Source organism: Marmota flaviventris, chromosome 18 (genome assembly GCF_047511675.1).
Source record: "Marmota flaviventris isolate mMarFla1 chromosome 18, mMarFla1.hap1, whole genome shotgun sequence".
Taxonomy (NCBI): Eukaryota; Metazoa; Chordata; class Mammalia; order Rodentia; family Sciuridae; genus Marmota; species Marmota flaviventris.
This window is the reverse complement of record NC_092515.1, coordinates 57,320,664-57,344,542: the sequence shown is the minus strand read 5'-3', so window position 1 is coordinate 57,344,542 and position 23,879 is coordinate 57,320,664. Positions and strand designations below refer to the sequence as shown.

Sequence of the window (23,879 nt, the reverse complement as noted above, 5' to 3'; positions counted from 1 at the left end):
AGATGTTTGCATTTTGCACCACTTTATAGCACTTGAAGCTTTAAAAAATTGTTGCATGGATTTATTTTCTTCTTAAAATGGATAATTATACTCTCCAAGTCTTACTAGTAAATTTTTCTTATATTTTAGAGCTCACGAATATCTTTGAGACTCTTCTCTCTCTCTCTCTCTCTCTCTCTCTCTCTCTCTCTCTCTCTCTCTCTCTCACACACACACACACACACACACACACACACACCCTACCTCTTCAAGGGCTGCAGCAGGCTTTTCAAGGTGCTGAGGGGTCCTGAAGTGATTCAAACTGCTTGCATCTTAACTCAGCCACATGCATCTGACCAGAACCCTGCTAGTGCGTGGAACACCTTTGAACATCCACGGCACCCTCCTGGGCTCTCTCTCTGATCATGGGAAATGATCTAAAATGAAAGGGGAGCATTATTTATTGAGTTGGACCACCATCTACGGGCTGTGCACTCTGGTGTCCCGGTTCTTATGTCTGATTGTTGGAAGCTAATGGCAAGGCTATGCCCCTCTTCTAGTATGGGGACGAGAGCCTTTACCCACCTATGTTGGCTGAGCATCTATGGCATCCCAGGACTTGAGTTGGGGCAAGCCCTCCACGTAGAGAAGAGGGGTCCCCGCCAATCCTAGCCGCCATGTTCCCATCCCAGGGCTCGGGACCTGGTTGGACACTTCAAATGTGAGCTACAGCAACTGGCAGCAAGGGCAGGCCACACCTGCCCCTGACACCTGTGGCTACATCGGGAGAGGCCCTTCCTCCCAGTGGGCTGCCTCTGATGACTGCACCCAGGCCTTGGCCTTTGTCTGCGAGTTTGGTGAGCTGGCCCTGTCTGGGGCTCCCTCCTCCCGGCCTCTGCCTGCCTGCTCCAGGCAGCTTTGCCCCTCCCTCTTCTTCAGCTTCCCTTCCTTCTTGGCCTCTGGCTTCTCTTGGTCTCCCCTTTCCTCTCTCCCTGTTCTCCTTCTCGGTCTCTCCCTGTACTTCTGTGGTGTTCCCCCTTCTCTTTGGTGCCGTCGCTCCATCTCCCTGTCCCCCTGTTTAAGAGCTTATTAGTCTTTTTCTGATCCCGCCTCTGTTTGTCCAGGGCTTTCTCCTTTCGTCTCCCATGCCCCCCAACCCGGGTGCTCTGCATCTCTGTGTCTTGCTTCCTCTCTGCAGCTCCCCTGCTCTCTCCCCTGTTCTGGCACCGCACAGCCCTGTCCAGCTGCTCTCCATCTCACTGTGAGCCCCCTAAAGCATCACCTTCCCTTTGCCACAGGGGTTGGTCAGAGCCTGGCCTGTGGTGGCCTCAATGCCACCATGCACTGCGGCTCAGGAGAGGTCATCCAGATCCAGGATGCCTTCTATGGGCGCCAGACCCCCCATTATTGTACCCAAGAAGACCTGCCTCCTTCGGATCTGGAGAAGGATTGCAGCTGGGTCAGCGTCAAGGATGAGGTGGCAGGTAGGGCCCCTGGCTCCTCCCACCTCCTGGGTCTATAGCATGGCCCTCACTCTCCTTGGAGCAGGTATGGGTAGAGGCTATGCTGGACCCACCTCCTGGTTCTCTGCGACTCTCCTCGTTGTTTCAGCAATCCTGACTGTGGCCCCAAGGAGGAAAGGCCTCAGCTGGACAGGCTGATGCATGAGATCTCTTCACCGAGGCACACCGTGACAGACAGGGAGGTCCCCTCAAAGGCTCTCCTGCAAGTTTTGGAGACATGGCAGCTACATCCAGGGAACACTCTAGAGGAGAGCCCTGTACCCCACTGGATGAGATCCTGAAGGCCCCCAAAATCCATCTATATCTACCTGCCCTGGTCACTTGCCCATTCATTTGGCCAATAAACATGTATTGAGAACCAATATTGTGCTCTGCACTATCCTGGGCTCTGTGGATACAGGGATGAATCAATCTGTTTTCTAAAGAGCTCAAAGTCCAGGGGGGAGACATATGTGTTGGTGTTGGTGATTAACTATAGTGTGATAAGTGCTACATCAGAAGGGAGCAAAAGGCACTACAGATTTGCTCATGCATAGTGCTACTCTGCAGTCTAGTATACATGCAGTTCCTAACTCAGATTGAGGGATGTCTCTAACCAGGTCGCATCAGAAATCACACTAGGGAGCTAGGGTTGTGGATCAGCGCTAGAACACATGTGTCACATATCTAAGTCTCTGGGTTTGGTCCCTAGTAACACACACACACACACACACACACACACCCCACACAACTCAAAGAACCAATTCTTACAAATGTTTTGAGCCGGGTGCAGTGGCACATACCTGTAGTCTCAGCTACTTGGGAGGCTAAGGAGGACTCTGGAAGTTTGAGGCCAACCTGTCTTGAACATAGTGAGACCCTGTCTTGGAAAAAGAAAAGGAAGAAAGACAGATAGGAAAGAAGGAAGGAAAAAAAAAAACCCACAAAGTTACCCTGTGTCTTTCTACAGAGGGAATTTAATGCAAGGAATTGGTTCCTGAGTCATGGAATTTCTGAGAAGCCAAACAAGGGTTGTCACATTACCCTGATCCCTGGACCTATGGCCTGGGGAGACACCATGCCTGTGAGTGTGTTAACTGACAGAGCACAGGGGCTCTGCAGATGTGACTAAATTGCTAGTCAACTGGTGTTAGGCAAGGGAGATTATCCGGGATTATCCAGTTGGGCATAATCTGAACATGTAAGCCCTTAAAAGCAGAGAACTTTCTCTAGCTAGAAGCAGAAGAGAGAGTGGGAGGAGAAGTCAGAGAGAGTCCAGCAGTGAGACAGAACTGATGTGCTGCTTCTGGCTTCTGAAGTGCAGGGCCACACGCAAGAGAAACCTCCAGGATCTGGGAGCTGAATTCTGCCAACAAAAATAATGTCAGAATCCGACTCTTCCCAGAGTCTTCAAAAAGGAGAGTGGCCCTGCTGATTTCAGCTCTGTAATACCCGAAGTAGAGCCCAGCCCAGCTCAGTCAAACTTCTCACCCCAAAACTGTGAGATAATAAATCCATGTTGTTTTAAGCTGCTAAGTTTATAGTAATGTGTTCTAGTAGCGGTTGGAAATGAACAAGCTCTCTTCCACCATGGCCTACATGGCCAGGCTTACCTGGGAACCAGTGGACCAGTGACTTTGAGAAATGTGAGCCCCTGCAATGTGGAGCAGGGTTGGGCAAGCTTGGGTCATGGGGCAGGGGTGAGCAGGGACCTCGGGGCTAAGGGTCCAGGGACTAGCCAACTTTCTATTGGCGATGAGGCAGGAGGTGACCAGGAAAAGCACAGGTGGGGGCTTGGGGAATGGGAGGGCGTGTGCAAAGCCCTGCAGGCAGAGGGCTCAGTGGTGCAGGGACTGCAAAGTGTGCAGCCAGTTCCAGCATAGGTGAGAAGGGAACCTGCCCAAGGACCCTGAACTCGATCCCAGTGACACTGGAAAGCACTGGAGGATCTGAGCAGAAGAGGGACATGGAGTTTGTTTTAGAGACACCCTCAGGTGGCTGCGAATTCAGGTGGGGGCAGGAAGATGGAGAGGCCCAAGTGCTAGAGGCAAGTGGTCCCGAGGCCAATGGGGAGAAAAGTGTGGGGTTGGCCACTGATGGGAAACCAGGATGACCATGGCTTGGGCCTTCTAGGTCTGGAGGTGGGTGGGTGGGTGGGTATGCAGAGAAGGAGGCCAAGAGAGTGGGGAGCAGCAGCAAGGACGTGGAGAGAAAGAGCTGATGAGTGTCCCAAGGCTGCCAAAATGGAGTCCTGCATACTACCGGGCTTTGAACAACAGAAATCTATCCTCTCACAGTTCTGGAGGCAGGAAGTCCAAAACGAAGGTGCCAGCAGGGCTGTGCTCCCTCTGAGAGCTGTAGAGGGCACTCCTTGCCACTCTTGGGTTTTGGATACATTGTTCCAATCTCTGCTTCCATTTCCACATGGTGTTTTCTCCCTGTGTGTCTTGTTGCCCAAATTTCCCTCATCCTGCAAGGACACCAGTATCGGATTAAGAGCTCACCATAATGACCTCATCTTAACTTAATGACATCTGTAAAGACCCTATTTCCAAATAAGGTCCCATTCACAAGTTCCAAAGGTGAGGACTTCAATATATCTTTCTGAGGAACACAATTTAGCCCACATCAGGGATCAAGACCTCACTCTGGGGTAGGAGGAGCCTGAGGCACCCTCTCCAGAGACAGTTGCACGGGAGATGTAGGCTAGGGAGTGATGGACGCCTGGGTAAAAACCAGGTACAGGAAACAGAGAGCTCAGGGGAGGAATTCAGGCCCAAGGGGGCATCTGGCAATCCAGTGGGGGTTTTCCCTTCCCTGGCTAAGCAAACGCATAGGTACTTAGAAGTTTAAAGTCTGGAGAAAGCATAGGTTTTTGAGTGGCAAAGGAGAACCTGGATGTACAGGCATTGTCATTCAGAGCCCGAGGATATTCTCGGGCCACAGGGCCTGCCTAACCCTCTCTCTCAGGCTGCTTTGCAGGCTTCTAATACAGGGGCAGGAGGGAGAGGTGTCAGATGATTCTGGTGTGGGGTCTCCATGCTCTTCCCTTTTGCAGGCATATGGATCCCCGATAGACACAGGATTCCTAATCTTGCCCACTCTTGTTGATTCCCAGGCTGTAGGCTTCTACTTTAGACCATCTGGCTAGGTGCTGGTGGGCCAGTGGTTCTCAAAGTGTGGTCTGTAGGCCAGCAGTATTGACATCACCTGGGAGCTTGTTAGAAAAGAAGGATCCTAGGTCTCACCCAGACCTGCTGAATCCAAATCACTGAGGGTAGGCTTTGGAATTCCGTGACTTCACAAGCCCTCTGGAGGATCTGAGGCATGCTAATGTTTAACCAATGCTCCAGACCTGAGATGCTAATGGTCAGGAATCTTACCTTCCTATCCCCTTACTTAACCCAGTGCCTGGTCTTTGGCAGATGCCAATGGTTGTTTGTTGGGTGGGTGGGTGGCAGGTAAAGGAATGGATGAATAGTAACCGATCTCTGCGGATGTCTGTCCTTGTGTCTTGCACATCATCCCTGCTGCTGCTGGGACTCGGATGCTTCTCAGACCAGTGCCAGGGGCTGCAGGCATGCCAGGTAGCAGCAGATGAGACCTACTTTGGAGATCTGTGCCCCACTCAGGGCAGCTACCTATGGGTGCGGTACCAATGCCAAGAAGGTGAGTCCCCCTCTTGCTTGGGTGTAGGAATGGTTCTTATGTCCATAGCATGTCCAGCTTCCCCCTGGAGGAAGCACAGCAGTGCCTATGTGGGTGCTGAGAGGCTTCCTTACCAAAACAGCTTCCCTGTAGCTTGACCACCCCCCCAACCCCCAAGCTGGCTTCTTAGGGTAAAGCATTTGCAGCTCCTACTGCAGAAGTTAAACAGAAAAAAAAAAAAAAAGAAGTGTTAACCCCAGGACCCTTCATTAAATTTCAGGTTGCTTGATTTGGAAGGAACCAAAGGATCTCTCACTTTAAAAAGTACAAATCTTGAGGGCTGGGGTTGTGGCTCAGCAGTAGAGTACTTGCCTAGCATGTGCAAGGCTCTGGGTTCGACCCTCAGCAACACATAAAAATAAATAAATAAAGGTATTGTGTCCAACTACAACTAAAAAACAAATAAATATTTAAAAAAGTACAAATCATGAAAGCCACAAAAATTAATCCACAGTGTCATAATTTATAAAAGCTTTATAGGGGCTGGGGTTGTAGCTCAGTGGTACAGCGCTTGCATCGCGTGTGTGAGGCCCTCAGCACCACATAAAAATAAGTAAATAAAGATATTGTGTCCATCTACAACTAAAAAAAAATTAGGAAAAAATAAAAGCTTTATAAATTAAAAAGGAAAAAAAATTCCCTTCAATGTGAAATCCTGTTCCCCATAAAGAAACACTATTAATTATTTAGAATAGAAACTTTCCTGCTTTTTAAAATGTTTGCATAGACATGGCTATGTATGAATGTATTTGCCTATATTTTTTTATAAAAATATATCATGTGAAACATAGTGGTCTACAACTTAGTTCTTTTTTTAAAAAATATTTATTAGTTATTGATGAATCTTTATTTATTTATTTGTTTTTATATGTGGTGCTGAGAATCAAACCCAGTGCCTCACACATGCTAGGCAAGTGCTCTACCACTGAGCCACAACCCCAGCCCCAACTCAGTTCTTTTTCACTTAACATTCCTGGACATCTCTCCAAGTCACTACCTTATTCATTTAATGACTGTGTTGTTTTCCGTCACTAGATTATGTCAAAACCCTTCTCTTGAGGGACTTTTGGATTGCTCCCAATTTCCTTTGTAATGTATTGCTCTGCCAGTGTTCAACCTTGTGCATATATCTTGACATGTGCCTGGGATTATTTTTAGAGGAGAGATCCTTACCAGTGGGAGAGCTGGATCACAGTGTGTGTGCATTTTAAAGGTAACAGGCATTGTCCTCTAAAGTGGTTGCATCCCATAAACAGTGTGGGAAAGTACCAGCTTCCCCTAAGGCTGTGAAACCACCCTGAGCCACCGTCTGACAAATCACATAGAACAACAGCTTCTACTGTGGACACAAGCAATAGGGACAGAAGCTCTGAAGGGAAAAGATGAGCCAAGGAATGCTGGGGTCGCCAGGAGACATCCAGGAAAGAAGAAGGAGGGAGGATCCACAGATGACAGGGTGCAGAAAAGGGAGAGTGGCAGCAAAGACAGGTTTTACCAGCGTCGTGAGTTTGCTGAATGTGTCTGGGGGAATTAAGAGCAAGTAAGATGTGTCCATTCTGTTTTCTGGGGAGAGGGCCACGTGTTTTGGCAGCAATTTCCATTTGGTGGTTTTGCTAGTGGCCAAAGGGTGCCCCTTGGAGATCTGCCAGCTGCAGCATTGCTGTCACTAGACAAATGTGTCACTTAGAGCACAAGGGTATGCTGGATCTGACGACAATGTGGACCAGATTTCCTGCCCCTACCCTGATTTTGAACATCCTGCTCCCTTGTCAACCAGTGTGTTCCACTCATTTGGTTTCTGATTTGTGAAGGAAGGGACTTTATCTGGTGCCCTGCTGACTGTATTCAGAGGGCCTAGCTGCATCCTGAGCATCTTCAGAAAACTCTGAATCAGGACCCTGATGGCTTTCAGACCAGCTCCAGAAGATCCTTTCCACTGACATTACAGTGCCAAGCACTGAAAGACTGCAGTGCCTGGATTAGCCCAGGACCATGGGGAGCCACAGCTAAGTCCACTTCCCTCAGCCCATCCTCTGGGCCAAGTTTTGAAGTTCAAGGTTTTATAAAATTTAATGTGCACTAAGTAGCTTACATGATTCATCTGCCACCTTAGCCAAGTAGAGTTTCTTAAAGGGGTTTTGCCTTTTGTCTTTTTAACCATCATAAAATCATTGGGACAATCAATAGAATCCCGGCTTTATAAGTCAGGGTACACTATGCAGCTATTAAAAAGAACAAGGCAGCTCTAACTGTGGTCCTACAGAGCAATCTCAGGTGTGCTGAGTGAAGAAAAGTCAAGGTGCTGAACAGTGAATTCAGCAGGCACCATGTGTGTAAATGAAGTAGGATTGTGTGCTGCGTGTGCAGCTGTCTCTGGAAGGTGAACCTGGGCTGGTAGCTATGGCTGCTCTGGCAGAGAACCAGAGCTGAGGGACAAGAGTACAGGGGAGGCTGGCTTTTCATTCTGTGCCCTTTATACACGTCACACTCATACTATCTTTGAATGGAAATAAAATTTTAAAGAACTTTTAAAACCAAAAATAAACCTTAAATGTCCCATATAAAAATAAAGGTCAAGTGGTAGAATAGGGTAGGTTTTAAGCAGAAATGTGCAACTTTGCTTTGCAAGAGCACTGGGTGTCTTATGTTTGGATCTGCAGGCCTGCGACTGGTGGTGACAAATGGGAGTTTCATCTTTGACAATGTCACCATCTCCTTGACATGGCTCCTCTCTCCCTACATTGGAAATCTGTCCTGTATACTCAGCATGGGAGATGGCCACACTCTTGATCCCTATTACCCTCCCAGGTAAGAGGACTCTCTGAGCCTGGAGTCGGATTGTATCAGTCAGTTGTTGTCATGTAATAAACACCCCCCCTCCCCCAAGAACTTAGTGACTCATGGTTCTTGGGCTGAGTGACTTTTCTGGTCTGGGTTGATTTTGCTGGTATTTCATGTAAAAGTTTGTGAGATCTCAAAGCTACCCACATGGCTTCTAACATTGAGGTCATATCTCAGATGCTCTCTTGTCAATGCCAGCAGCCTTGCTTCTCAATTTGCAATAGGGCATGGACTGTAAGTACACAGAAGTCACATGCTTTGTGTGGATGTCACTCTGCTTTTCTTTCACATGTTATACCAATTCCTACTTTTGATTAACTCCTCATTAGTCTAAGAAAAAGGGATTTTAAAATCTGACCCTCCATGTCCGCTGCAGATGTATATGTGAGTTGAGGGGGAGACTCCAGCCTCAAGGGGAAATGGTGTCTTGGAAGTCAGAAATCCTCCTTGAGGAGTTGCCTTCCTGCTTGAGGTTCTTTGAGCCTTGTATTCATTTACACAGCGAGATCTTCGTTTCTCTATTAAGAAAAGCTTTCTGCATTTCTGAGATTATATCATGGGCCTTAGGGGACAAATTTACACAAGGAATTTGTTCAAGTTCAGTATTGGGTAACCAAGCGCCACCCACTGGCAGATTGGGGGGTTGACACCATTATTTCATCCTCATTCAGAGCTGCCACTTACACACAGCTGAGGAACTTGTGGGAGACCTGTAATTCACAAGACAACACAAGCCTTAGAGTGACCTAGTGTACACAGGCTGTTTGGGGAGGCACAGAGGAAGGTGATAGTAGGTGAAGCTCAGAAAGGACTCTGGAGTGGAAGTCTTTTGGGTTGGGGGGCCAGAATGCTAAGGCAGGAGCAGCAGGTCTAGGGAAGGAGACAGCCTGGGCCTGAGAGCCGTGGCGGCGTGCTCCGATGACTGATAATATCTCATTCTACTGGGCATTCAGGGGATGTGGAAAAATCAGAGATGCCAGAAAACTCACCAGGGCCCCTGTCCAGAGGGCCTTTGTGCCAGCCAGTCTAAGGAGAGCAGAGGAAGGTGCACAGGTTGAGTGCCAGGAAAAAGACTGAACTGGAACATGGAAGGAGTGCCAAGAGGGGCAGAGGAGAAGTGGAACTGGAACCAGCCTCCACCGACGTCCCACCAATGCCATGGAGACCCGAGTGGGGTGGCTCTTAGGGGCCTCTTGAGTTGAGGCCAGAGAGGGGACACTTACCCCTGGCATCGAGCAGTCACTGGAAGCAGATGTGCTGGGAAGGGGATGTTACCTGGGGTGAGGCATCTTCCTGTGACTAAGGGGTCCCTGGAGTTGAATTCAGCCGTGGGGCCTGGAGGAACGCTGCCCCCAATCTTGGGGAACTTGGGCAACACACTTGAAGCATCCACTACAGAGGAGCAGAGAAGAGATTTTAGGCCGGGAATTATATGGCCTATGTTGTTAATATGATTTCTAGTGTTGTTATACTCACTGGATAATTTTAAGGAGCATATGAGACCACAAAGAAGAAAATAACTGGCAGAGTTGATTCCTTAATTCTTATAATTATATCAATATTACATGAAAGTGAATAATACTTTTATTTCATAGGCCAAGTAGTACACAATGGTATCCTGTTAAACAAAAACTACAGTATTTGGGTTTATTATATACCAGACGCTTCCTCAGTATTGTATCATTTAAACCTAATAACAACCCTGCCAAGGCCAGTTCTATCTCCATTGTGTGGACCAGGGAATCAAGGCTCCAGGAGCTTAGTTGAGACATTAGGTTAGATATCAGGATCTTTGGTCCTGGTAACCAGTGGATTCCCTAGGAGATGTGATCCCGGTTCCCCACTCTTTCTGCTCTATCCCACTGCCCGGCTTGGTCAGAGGGCTTCATCTACCAACATGGTGGGCCACTTCTCAGTGACATAACAAAGTGACACAGACTATGGCATTCTAGACAGCTAGATACTAGAGCAAAGGCCAGAAATATGAGCTTTTCTTCAAAGAAAATTACATCTTATTAAAGGTAAATATTAGCCATGAGTGCAAACATAGAGCCACTAGCGTCTTGAGCTATTTTTTTAACCTTTCTTTTGAAGTACAACATACATACAGAAAAGTGAATAAACAGGTAGGGCTTAATCCATTGTTACATAATGAACACACACATGTAACCAGCTACTGAACTGGGAAAGGCACATGACCAGCCTTCCCAACATCCCTCTCAGTCCCCATCCAGCCTCAAGGATAACCACTGCCCTAATTCCCTAACCTCACGGGTAAGTGTAAGCTGCATTTGAAGCTTAAATAATTGGAATCATAGAGAATATACTGTATTTGACTTCTGCTCAACAATACATTTTTGGATTTGTTCATATCACATATAATTCTGATTTCTTTTTCTCATTGCTGCATAACATTCTACAGTGTGAATATCCTTCAACTTTTTGCATTCTAGTGTTGGTGAAACATTTGGATGGTGTTTCATTTTTGGCTATTACAAATTGTACGGCCACCAACATTCTAGCCCACCTTTTTGTACATATATTAGATTTATATCCAAGAAAGGAAATGCTGGGTCTTAGCATCATATAGGATCACACTATGAATTTTTAAGTTGTTCTCTCTCTCTGTCTCCCTCCCCCACTCTCTTTTTCTCTCTCTCCCTCCTCCCCCTCTCTCCCTCTCCCTCACCATGTCCCTCTCTCTGTATTCTGAGCCTATCTCCCTTGGCTGGCAGTAGTTTCTAAAACCACTTTGTACTCTTCTCCCTCTGGTGAGATTGCTGAGGGAGAAATTAGGAAAGGTGCATTTCTCTGCCTTTTAGTCCTGGGCAATTTCAGCTGATATCAGAGTTCAGAGAAAGGAATAAATGGCTTCTTCTAGATAGATCACTGATACATACACCCTTCACATTTCCAGAGAGGGTTCCTGTCTTCCTGTTCTGAAATCTACATTGTCTGATATTGTCCAACTCAGTGCTTGCTGATTTATCTTTCATTCCTTTATTTCAATTAGGCCATGTGGTTATGTTTAAAGTGGACTTCTTGTGGATAGCACATGGTTAGGTCTTGGTTTCTTAAGAGCCAACGAGGCACAAACAATGGTGTATTTAAACCACTTACAATTAATGTAATTGCTGCTGTAGTTAGATTGAGGTCCATCATTTTAAAATTTGTTTCTATTTGCCCCCTGTTTTTATTTCTTCTACTCCCCTTTCCTGTCTTCTTTTGGATGATTTGAATGATTTTAGCATTCCATTTTAACTTTTGGCTGTATTTCTTTGCATTACTCTCTCAGTGGTTAATGCAGGGTTTACAATATACATACCGAACCTTTCATGGTCTACATAGAGTTAACATTTTACGCTATCAGGTAAAGTGTTAAAGCCTTACCAGGCTCCCTCTTTATCCCATAGGACCCACCCTCCTGCATGCTGCACTTGTCATGGATATGACATCCAGGTACACTGAAAACTCGCTTCAACAGCCATCTGTATTTGAAAGAATTTAAGAGGGGAAAAACAGTCTGTACATCCAATCACATATTACCATATCTTGTGCTCTTCCTTCATTCCTGAAGTTCCACATGTCCTTCTGTTATCTCCCTTCAGCTGGGAAGAGTTCCCAATAGCATTTCTTTCAGAGGAGACTAGCTAGCAACAAGTTCTCTTAGTGTGCCTGAGAATGTCTTTATTTTGCCTTAATTCCTAGAAGATATTTTTTTCTGGAGATCTGTGTTGACAACTCTATCCTTTTCAGCTGTTTAGACATGTTTCAGTGTCTTCTGACATCCACAGTTTGTATTGAGAAATCTAGAGTCATTCAAAACCTTTTTTTTAAAGTATGTAACATATCATCTTTTTTTTTTTTCCTGGATACTTTCAAGACATTTTCCCCTTATCTCAACTTCAGCAGTTTGATTATTATAGATATGGGTATGGGCTTACTTTATTTCCCTGTTTGGGGTTCATTGAGCCTCTTAGATCTGTAAATATGTCTTTTGTCATGTTTGAGAGGTTTCCACATTATTTCTTCAAATATATTTTTCTACATGAATCTTATTTCCTCTCTCTGAGGCTCCAATGACACACAGGTTAGATCTTTTGATATTGTTGCATAGGTTGCCAACACTCTGTTTTTGGGTACTGTGTATTTAACCCAGGTGTGCTCTACCAGTGACCCACATTCCCAGGTATTTTTAATTTGAGGCAGGGTCTCGCTAAGTTGCCTCTGCTGGCCTCAAACATGCTATCCTCCCTCAGCCTCCTGAGATGCTGGGGTTACAGTCATGTACCACCATACCTATCCCACTCTGTTCATTTAATATTTTCTCTCTGTTCTTCAGATTGGACTTCTCTTGGTCTATCTTCAAGTTCACTGACATTTCTCTCTTTCATCTCTATTCTGCTATTGAACTCATCAAGTGAATTTCTTATTTCATATATTGTATATTTTCAGTTGTAAAATTTCCATCTGATTTTTTTTTTGTAGTTTCTGTTTCTCTGCTGAAAATGCATGTCTTTCCACTCATTTCAAGATGGTTTACTTTGACCTCACAGAACATGCTTATAACATGACTTAAGTCCTCATCTGGTAATTCCAACATCTCAAGACTGACTTCTGACTTCATTTTCCCCTGAAGTTCGGTCACATTTTCTTGGTTCTTCATGTATCAAGTAATTTTGGATTGCATTCTGAATGTTTTGAGTAATATGTTCTGAAATTCTGGGTCTTGTTGAAATCTTCCGGAAGTTTATTTTTAACATTTATTTGTTTTAACAGGCAACTGACCCAGATAGGTCCCATCACATGTCTGAGCTGTCTGCTCTGAAGTAGTTTCAATGTCAGTCCAGTTTTCAGGGATGTTTGAGTCTGTCCTGGGCATGCAACTCCCAGGGTCATGGTTTTGTTGTAGTTTTAATTCACAAAGCCTGTGCTATTTCTTTGGGGTCTGTTTCTGCACATGCGCAGTTTGGAGGTGAGCTTGTGTTTTTTGCTGGTTCAATCACAAATTAGGGAATTCTCTCTGGATCTTTCTACTACATTTGTATTTCCTCTGGGCAGAAAGTTGGGCTTTCTTTTTTTTCGGTACTGGGCATTGAACTTGGGTGCACTTGACCACTGAGCCACATCCCCAGCCCTATTTTGTTTTTATTTTAGAGACAGGGTCTCAGTGAGTTGCTCAGCACCTTGCCTGGCTTTGAACTTGCAATCCTCCTGCCTTATCCTCCCAAACCACTGAGATTATGGGCATGTGCCACCGGGCCTGGCTTCCCACGTTTTTTAAATTGGTGCATTTATAGTTGTAGATGATGGTGGGATTTGTTGTTATATATTAGTAGATGCACACAATGTAACAATATAATGTGGCCACTATCACTCCCCAGCACTCTCCCTTTCCCTCCCTACCTCCCACCTGTTGTTGGTCCCTTTTGTCTACTGATCTCCCTTTGATTTTCATGAGATCCCCGACCCCATGAAAGATGGGCTTTCTATTGATGATTTAGATGTTTGCATTACCCTATGCTGTTAATGCAGCTCCCAGAGAGGGGACAGTCTTGGGACAGTTTAAGAGAGGCAAACAAGAAACAAAACAAAGCAAAACTGGAGACTTCCCCTGTATTCTCAGACTTACACGGTCCTGGTCCCCTTCCTAAACAGAGAAGGGGTTTCTCCTGGGGTTTTTGCTCTTTCTTTATTCCCTATACATTTGTTATTTAGGCTATCCTTGGATCAAAGCCAAGAGAGGAAAAAAAAAAGCAAAACAAAACAGGAAACTACCATCTTTATGGGTCATTCTTCACATTTTGACTTTCTTCCCAATCTGCTCACTGTTGTTTACTTTTTTAAAGTCCTTGGGTAGTTTTTGTCTTCTGCCAAGCCTTGTAGTTTAAATCAGTGGAAGAGACAGGCTGTAATGGGCTTACTCCCATCTTGATCAACCCTGGGAAAGAGATTACCTTTCTAAGCTTTTTCACAAATATGTTCACTTGCTGAATATTTCTTGAGCACTAATCATGTTCTAGATAGTATGTGGAGGCCCCAGGTCCAGTTAGCCCACCAGATTCAAGGGTCTGCATCTGCAGATTCAACCAACCAGATAGAAAATATTTGGAAAAAAAAACTAATAAAAATTAAAACAATAAAATATAACATAAATATAGTACAATAACTATATAATATTTACATTATATTAATATTTTAAGTGATCTGGAGATGCTTTAAAGTACACAGGATGGTGTATATAGGTTATAGGCAAATGCTGTGCCATTTTATAAAGAGACTTGAGCCTCTGTGGATTCTGTTATCTGTTGGGGGTGCGTGGCAGATCCTGGAACTGTCCTCACTGAGCCCACTGGCAGAGGATAACACAGAGCCAGCAAGCACAAAAGACATGTGTGCCCCCAGGAGAAGCAAAGAAGCCACAGTGACCATAAAAGGGAGTCTGACCTAGTCCTTGGTTTAAGGAGGCTTCCCTTAGGAAGTGAGGTTTAAGTGGAGGACCCAAGGAGCCATCTGAGAACGAACAAGGAGAGGGGACAAGAGACTTCCCAGTGAGGAACCACACACTTGGCAGTCTTGACACAGAAAGAGGCGGCGTGGTCCAGAAAATGGACAGTGGTCTGGGTGACCAGTATAGTTAGACAAGGGGAAAGAGGCAGGAGATGAGGGTTGCAGTGAGGAACGGAGAGGTCTGTGGATCTTTGTGGGTCATGGGAGAGTTTTTTAATTAGCACCTTGAAAATAAGAAGCCAAACATGCCTGCAACTCTGGTATGTTTAGAATCTGATTCCATTTTACAAATGGGGAAAATAAGGCAGAGAGAGGTAGTCTGGAGCATTGTATTTCACAGATGAAACAAGAAGGAAGATGAGGCAGACAGGGGAAGAAATGACAGGAAAGGGACTTGCACCTGAGACTCGCCTCCCTGACGAGTGCCGTTTCTACCACTCTTCCCCTGTCCTGGAGGTCTCAGGGTAACCTTCCCTAACACTGAGAGCTGGGCATGCCCCTTCATCTTTTCTCTTTGCAGAGCCTGGAGATGTGAGTCAGGTGTGAGTGTGTGTGTTTGTGTGTGTGTGTGTGCGCGCCCACGCATCCCCAATGCTAATAACATTTCTGACTGTGGCCGGCAGTTTGTCCAGCACAGTGATCCACCAGTTTACATCTCCTGGGGAATTCACTGTGTTTGCGGAGTGCACAACCAGCGAGTGGCATGTGACAGCTCAGAAGCAAGTAACAGTGCGAGATAAGATGGAGAAGCTCAGTGTCACTGGGTGTGCTGGCCGATCCAGATCAGGAGCCAGCCCTCTCTGCCGGGCTGTCTTTGGAGAGCCTCTGTGGATTCAGGTGGAGCTTGATGGAGGTGAGTCTGCAGCACTGGGGAAGTCAAGGTGAGCTGAGGGTCCTCGATTTCCTCTGAGTCTGTCTAGGTAACTAACAGGCTTTGATAAATAACAACAGTGATTACTTTGAATTAAACTACCATTTATTCATTTATTTAGCATCTATATGTGCCATGCACTGTTCTAGATGCTTTTCTTATGCTAGCCTACTAAGTGCATACTAGTATTATCTCCATTTTATAGGTGAAGAAATGGTGGCACAGAAAAGTTAAAAAATGTGCCCAGAGTCACAAGGCTAGTGAGTCAATGAGAGCTCCCAGCCTTCCCAAGCCCTTCTTTGCCTGCCCATAGACTCATCACAAGAACAACTTCCATGCCACTTCCTGTTGGGGGAATTTGAATGGGATGAGGTGGGACTGGGAGGACTCTGGCTAGGCTGACCCTACCTCAGTATAGCCAGCATCAGCCAGCAGGGCATGGTCATCTTGTTGAAGTCATGACTAACATTCAGCTGAACACACTGGCACCACCACACTAGCTGTTACAGTGATGGTCCACCCAATGCTGTTTCCCATTGGTTGCAGACGTCATTCCGATTGGTCATCGTGTCTATTTTTTTTTTATTGGCCAAGGTGTCCATTTTGATTCAGATTAGATTCATGGCATCTATTTTGATTGGTCATAGTAGCATTTCTGATTGGTCACAGTGTCATTCTGATTGGTCATGGCATCCATTCTGATTTGTTACAGAATTTATTCTGATTGGCTACAGTGTCCATTCTGATGCCTCAGACCATCTATTCTATTGGCTGGTGCTCACACTGTTTCAGTTGTTATTTTAAACATCACCCTTTCTCTTGAAGAGACTTCCTGGCTAAGACCCATCCTTATCCAGGGCAGCATCTTTTGATGAGGCACAGGTCCAGTGTGAGATCTGTACCAAGCCTAGTGATGTCAGTGACGCAGCACAGAGCTGTGGAAACGGGGACGTGACTACTTACCACCGGGAGACCCGCTCCAGCAGTACCTTAGTGGAGGGGTAAAAGGCTTGGACGGTGCTCAATGTGCTCCCTTCTGCTCTTGATTGTTTGCTGGCTGAAGAAGGATGATATTGTGAACCTGGGGAAGCCTAAAACAAACTTTTATCTATTTATTATATAAATATAATTTGGTACCAGTAATTTCTCCTCCTCCTTCTTCATTATCATCTGAATTAGAAATACACTAGCTTGGAAGGAATTCTAATTTTTTGGTATAAATGAGATTTTAAGATTCTCATGATATTTAGCACCCAGTAAGGATTCCTATCTGCAAACTGTGAGGGAGCACCCACCCAAGGTAAAGGAGGCTGAGTTTTCCTGTTGGTAGGCTTCAGGCAGTCATGGTGGAGGAGGAAGAAAAGCCTCCACTTGCTACCACTGAAATAAGACTTGAGGCCCATTCTCATGCATAAAAAACAGTCCACCTCTCAGAGATGCTGCCTTTTCAGCTTCTTCCCTAAGGACATCCCTATCGACAAAATGTTCTAACAGTTTTGTTACACACTTCTAAGTTCAAGGGTAACATGGCGGTACACACCTGTGACCCCAGCTACTTGGGAGGCCTCGGCGGGAGGATCACAAGTTCAACTTAGCAAAACCCTGTCTCAAAACAAAGTATAAAAAGGGCTGGGGATGTACCTCAGTGGTAGAATACTCCTGGGTTTAACCCCTAGTACAAAAAAAAAGGTAACATGTGCATAGTAGAAATAAATTAGAGGACCCCCCCCAAAAAAAATCACTCATTAACCCAGTGTTCAGAAATAGTCACTGTTAACATTGGGAAGTGGGTAATGTCCTTACATATTTCTTTATATCTCTTTCTGTATGCATACCTACACCTAGAATCAGACATCAAACCTTGAGTATGAACTATCAAAGTACAAGCGGCTGCATGGTTGTTACCAATGTTTTTAAATTCTTCTTACCCCAACTAGGAACAAGAGTGACTTACACTGTGCTTTCCGGCAACATAACTCTGGCTGAGTCTGCCACCCAGAGGGGCTCACTACCCTATAATCTGACCCTGGACACGGATGCTCAGGAACTGATGGGCCCCGGGGTCCACCACCTGCAGATCCAAGCCAGCAGCAACAGCACCGCCTCGGCACTCTCTGGGAACATCACTGTCCACTTTGTGGAGCTGCTGTCAGGACTGCAGGCCTCCTGGGCTTCGGACCTTGTAGAACTGGGGCAGGACCTATTGATCAATGTCTCAGTGGCTCACGGCACCCCTGAGGAGCTGACTTTTGAGGTGGTGGGACTCAATGGAAACTTCTCCCAAACGGAAGAGGATTTGGGGGAGCCATCTGGGATTTACCACGTGGCAGTTCCTGTTGAAGGTACTTGGTGGCAACCCATCCAACTTCCCTTCTCTTCCCTTTCTGACTTGGAGCCCAGGGTTCTGCCAGTCAGGTTTCAGTGTGTCCTAGATACAAGCATGGCTCATGGGTGGTCCTGCCTGGGTCACGCAGTGAGGATGAGACACGTTATATGCCCTTCAACCGTTTATAGCTGCGGGGTTTCTCAACTTTGGCACTCCTGACATTTGGCACTGGGCAACTCCTTGTCACAGTCAGGGGTGGTCCCGTGTACTGTAGGATATCTAGCAGCATCCTTGGCTTCTACCTCTAGATGCAAGTAATAGCAGTCCCCCAAGTTATGATAGCCAAAAATGTTCCTAGACATTGACAGATGTCCCCTGAAAGACAAAATTCCCCTCTTTTAGGACCACTGGAAAAGAGTAGTATATATTCAGATTTCTTCCAACAACTGTCAAGGACAGTATAGTCCTAGGAGCTGCAATCCATGCCCTGGGGAGAGAGGGGTTAGAACTGGAAGGCAGTAAGCATAAGATGACGCATGAGGTAGACTGGCTGGCACCAAATGAGGAAGAGGTCACAGCACACATTTGCATTGACCCGGGAAGGAGCTGCTGGACTTGAGAGCAGTGTGACTGAGGTGGGATCAGCAGGCAGGAAGGCAGTGGGGTCTCCAGCCCACCAGGACTCTGCCGGCAGCTTTTGGGGACCTCAGAGGTGTGTGAGGAAGCAAGCCACAGGGGCAGGTGCTGGCAAAAGAGACAGCAGCAGGAATGACAGGTTCAATAAGAAACCACTAGGTCTTGGCCAGGCACCCAGTGTCCGGTGCGGCACAGGAAGAACCCAGAGTTCACTGGAACTGGAAAAGACACACACGGTAGAGGCCACGATCCGCACGCCCACTGGGTTTTATCCCCTCTGCTCCCATAAAGCTGCTCGGTGGGGGAGGTTTATCCCTTACTGATTGACATCATCTCCGGGTGACCCTGCCACTTGTTTGCTCACTCTCAGATGATTAACAGACTCTTTCCCTGCCAAGGCCCACAGATTTGGACCACTCCAGGGGAAGAGGGGCTGAGGGAGGGTGGGGAAGGGGATCAGGCAGGAACACTTGCGCTTGGTGGTGCTGGCTCCGGCCTGGCTGGCCTGGTCTCAGGGCCCTGAAGATGTTTGAAACTGCCTTTGGTGAGAGCTACTATGGGCTCCTGGGGCCCCCTGCTGGGCCCCACAGATTACAGCTCCCAGGACAGAGTGAGCCTCCCTTTCAGCTGGCCACATCTGCCCAGAGGCTGCCTCTCTCCCCACTCCCTGCTAGTCTCCTCATTCTCTCCACCTTCCGCAACACGGCCCACACCGGGCCCACAGAGTTCTTACCCACTATTACCCCCTGCCAGCCCACTGTGGGTATTCCCAGACCCAACGCAGCCCTCCCTTCCCTCTTACCTCTCCCTCCACGGCCACCCCTCCAGCAGGTTCAGGGGCAGGAGTAAGAAACCCGCCCTTGGGTTCCCAACCTCAGAGATCACACACCACATTTTTAAGGGGTCTTCCTGAAGACCCCTCTCTGCTGGGGAGCCCCTCCCCTCGGCCCTTCCCCATAGTGGGAGGAGATGGGTTTCCGGGTATTAGCAGTCCTCTCCAAATAAATCTTCCACACCTCTCTTCCCTTTCCCCTCTCTTGACTCTCTTTGCAATTCTGTCCTTTAAGTCCTAGGCCTGAGGGCTGACTGGAGGGGTCCCACAAATCAGGTCAGCCACTCCCTGCAAAAACCAGAGAAGGTAACAGGTGAACAGCATGAGAGAACTTTAATCAGTGTAGCCACCCCGGGAAGGGGAACCCGCGTCCTTAGCCCTGCCTTCCAGGGCCCAACAGGAAGGGCATGGGGGCCAGGGCTGGGGATTGCCCAGCTGGAGGCTCTTTGCAGCTGCCAGCCAGGTGGCCTTGCTCAGGTGTGGTCTGACCACCGCCACCTAAGGATCAGTCAGGTGGGGTCTCTGATAAGAAAGTGGCTGTGGCCTGCAGGGTAGCTTGGACTCATCACAAGAGGTTTATGAGGTCATTCCCTGTTCCTGGGATCCAAGCTGACTGGGGACAAAGAGGATGGACGTGAAATGCAGGCAGAGATGCCAAGTCTTTAATCCTGCTTTCAGCCATGACTTAAACGTTTGCAGGCAAAAGTGAGAAGTCTAAGTCCTTGTTACGCTGTCATGTCCTTCCCTGGGTGGGAAGGAAGTTAAGCTCCAGCCCTGGCTCCATCCCATGAACCATTTCTTTCTCTCCCATGCCCACAATGCCCCTGTACCAATTCCCGCCATGGTTTGGCACTCCTGCCTATGGATCTACCAGACCATAGGCCCTTGAGGACAGGGACCATACTCCTTCATCTCTTGTGTCCACAGAGCCTTGCCCTGTGCCCAGCATATAGCAGATGCTTATTAAATGCTCAGAGGTGAAAGATTCAGGCGCCACCTTCTGAATGGACTGAAAAGCACATGCAGGGAGAGTCGTCTCGGCACAAGTTGGACAGTTCCTGGCAATGCCCCTAACACTGCTCCATTTGCCCTTTGCTTGCAGGCACCTTTCTGGTCACCGTGCACCTGAGGAATGCCTTCTCAAACTCGAGCTTGGAGATAGGAAGCGTCACCATCACAGGCAAGGTGTTTCCTCAAGGGTGTACAAACTTGTTGCCTGGGATCTAGTGAGGGGCCCCTCAAACAGGGCTCTGAATGCATGTCTTGCACTGCAGACATTCAAAATTCTCTAAAGAGGTAATGATCAAAAAATCAAAAAGAACTTGTGTCTGCGCTGAACATGTACAGATGTTTTTCTTGTCATTATTCCCTAAACAATAAAGCATAACAACTATTAACATAGCATTCATATTATTTTAGGTATTACAAGTAATCTAGAGATGATTTGAAGGATATGAGAAGGGCCAGAGGTGTAGCTCAGTGGTAGAGCACTTACTTAGAATGTGCAAGGCCCTGGGTTTGCTCTCCAGCACTGAGAAACAGAAAGTATAGGAGATGATGTGTGTATGTTATATGCAAAAATACAACACCATTTTATATGTGAGCATTCTTGGATTGTGGTATCTGAAGGGATCCTAGAAACAATCCCCTGGGGATATTGAGGGACAATTGTACAGTAAAACATTGAACCACTGGCATGGAATTCTGAATTGGTATTGGTTATGATGTTTCTGGCTATAAGCAACAGAAAGTCCAACTCAAGTCACTTAACATTCAGAGCTTTCTCGTCTCGTATAAGAGATTAGAAAGGAAGAGGGTTGATTCAATGGCCAGTGGTGCCAGCAAGGACCCAGGCTCAGTCTATCTTTCTGCTCTGCCATCCTCAGGCTTTGACTCTGTTCTTACTCTTGTCTCTGATGGAATCAAGGAGGCTGCTGCTGTTCCAGACATTGTATGTCAATTCAGCATCACCCAGAAGCAGCAGAAGGATGTTGCTTTCTGTGCCCTTTCTCTCTAGCACCCAGTCATCTTCCCTCAGACACTGCTGATCAGGGTAGAATGATGCACTCAGCTGTAAAGGAGGCTGGAAAAGCAGGGATGCAGAATTTCGAGGTGCTTATAGGGGAAGGTGAAATCTGGCTGCCAAGAGGAAGGGTGGGGTAAAAGCTGTTGACTGGCCAGTCAGTAGTAGCCATCACAGAGCTTAAAGTTCATCTCAAATGCTTTTGCCAAGGACTCCAAGTGGCAAGGGACAGGAAAGAAGTTCACACTGGACCAATCTGAAAGGAAATTTTATCAGTTCATAAAATGAAGAGTCCAGGGGATAGACATCAATGTCACAATGTCACAATAGACACAATGTCCTGGGAAACCTGCCCTCTCCACCTCTTGGTTCTGTGTTGGCGTCATCTGATTCTCTCTTCCCCAGCCCCGCAAGATGGGCCCAGGCTTTGATCCCAGTCCCCAGAAGAGAAAGAACATTCCTTGTTGAGATCTACAGCGGAAGTCCCAGCCTGTCTCTTGCTGGACCAAGCTCAGTTCAGGTTCCTTCCTGGACCTGGCTGAGACCACAGGGAACTGGTACTCGGCGTGGTCATATCGTGAGCATAGGCACAAAGAATAGGGAAGGGATGTGCTCTTTCCTAAAGAAGGGGGCGTGGTTGCCTGTACAGGAGGAAAACACCCTGTACTGTCCACAGCCCTCATTTTCTATGTATGACATCTGAGGCCCAGAGAGGCTAATTGGCTTTGCAGAAGTCACTCAACTAATTCATGGCAGGAGCAGAGGCAGCAACTCTTTCTCTTGATCTCTTCATCCAGGGTTGCTAGACCATCTTCCTTCTTAAGGGTAACGGAGGTCTCTTTGGCATCTTAGCTTTGCTTCATGTAATTTTATAGACCTTCAAAGTTATAGCTGTGTGAATGAGAATTTACTGGAAGAGAATTTTTAAACAGCCAGAGTATCCAGTTCTTAATATACCCAAGTCACTAGAATCAAGCGATCCGTATAGAATAACCCTGTGTTCCTATCAATCACCACACTCAGTTACACATTAATCCCATTCACATTTCAATGTCTTCAGAGCATTGTTCAGATGAATATCCATTTTCCATTTTTTTTTTTAACATGGCACAGTAGCATTCTTTATACAGAGTTAGGAAGCGTAATGTAAACAGCATGGTATTGAGTGCTCCTGAAATCTTGTTTATAGATGAGAAAACTAAGACTCAGGAATAATAACTAAGCCGCCCAGGTCCTCATAGCTATAAGAAGCCCATAGGGAGAAATGAAAACACACCATGGGGTGCTGTGGCCACCCCCACTAGCTTGTCAGATCTGATTGCACCCCTTTCCTCTTACTCTACATTCAGTAATGTTGGGTTGGTAGCTTGAGATCTACTCTGGTGGGAATATTTATGCTATGGAAATTAGCATGTGCTATAGACCAGGGCTCCTCACTCTGACCCAGCATCCTCAGCATGATTCTCTGACTGCTGTTTTTTGCAGTGGGGGTTGGGGGTAGGGAAGTCTTGCTGTGTTGCCCAGGTTGGTTGGTCTTGAACTCCGAGGCTCTTGTGATCCTGTTTTGGACTCCCAAGAAGCTGGGACCACAGGCATGTGCTACCATGCCTGACTGATTCTGCCTTTTGAATCTTATATGAGGTTTTCTATGAAAGCTTAAAGCTCATTCCCATTGTGTTTACAGCCCCATCCAGTCTTCAAGAACAAACTGGAATGAATGTTAAAGGAAAGAATGTGAGTATCTTTTATAAACACTTAACTTCACAAGAAAAAGATATTCAAGCACTCTGTTAGTTTTGAGTTTTGGTTTGTTGGTACCAATAGCCAAAGCATGGGAATCCCCAAGTCTTCTTCCATTTGAAAGGAGCCCCAAAAGGATTGAAGTCAAACAAATCATGTTTTCTAACCACAACAGAACTATGTTGTGAATCAATAATAAGCTAACTAGGATATATAGATATCTCTTAGACATCTTAGAAATTAAATACAACTCTTCTATAAAAAATTACTGGACCAAAGATATAACAACAAAGGAAATCAGAAAATATCTCTAACTAAATGATAATGACAATAAAACCTAATCAAATTTGTGCGGTACAGCTAAAGCAGTACTTAGAGGAAAATTTATAGCTTTAGTGTTTATGTTAGAAAACAAGTACACATTCTTTAGTTGTTATGACAAGATTGAGTATTCAACTCCTTGCTATTAATATTGTTCATGTGTGCATAATTCAATAACAAAGACCTATCGTGTACCTATAATGTTCAAGGTTTGTGTTAGTGTCTGGGAAGGTAACGGTGAATAAACAGAGGTGGTCCCTGCCTTCATGAAGCTCACTGAGTGAGACAAACAAAAGAATTAAGAATTGTGTTAAGTGTCTACAAATAACCAGCAGAGTGCAGAGATACAAACATCAGAGTAGTCTAGCAAAAGTGGTCAGATGAGCCTCCCAAGAGGTGATGTGAAAATATGAAGCATGCTGGGAAACAGAGTAAGAGCTTGCTGATGGGTGGGATGAGAAGGCCCTTAAGCTGGAAATGGCCTGAAGCCAGTGTGGCTAGAGCCTGGTGTGGGAGAAGGACTAGGATTACAGAGGTGGACAGAGGCCAGAAGGCATGGAGCCTTAGGTGCTAAGGTAAGAAATTTGGAT

General features: G+C 46.3%; 1 protein-coding gene across 1 annotated transcript in view; it reads left to right on the top strand.

Annotated features, from left to right (window-relative positions):
- Pkd1l3 (polycystin 1 like 3, transient receptor potential channel interacting) overlaps positions 1-23,879 on the top strand; it is an 81,360-nt gene that overhangs the window by 1,422 nt on the left and 56,059 nt on the right. The window contains 8 exon segments of the mRNA XM_071604159.1: positions 672-836; positions 1,278-1,463; positions 5,040-5,150; positions 7,850-7,997; positions 15,164-15,393; positions 17,349-17,753; positions 20,308-20,385; positions 22,913-22,966. Coding sequence (XP_071460260.1) covers positions 672-836; positions 1,278-1,463; positions 5,040-5,150; positions 7,850-7,997; positions 15,164-15,393; positions 17,349-17,753; positions 20,308-20,385; positions 22,913-22,966 — 1,377 coding nt within the window.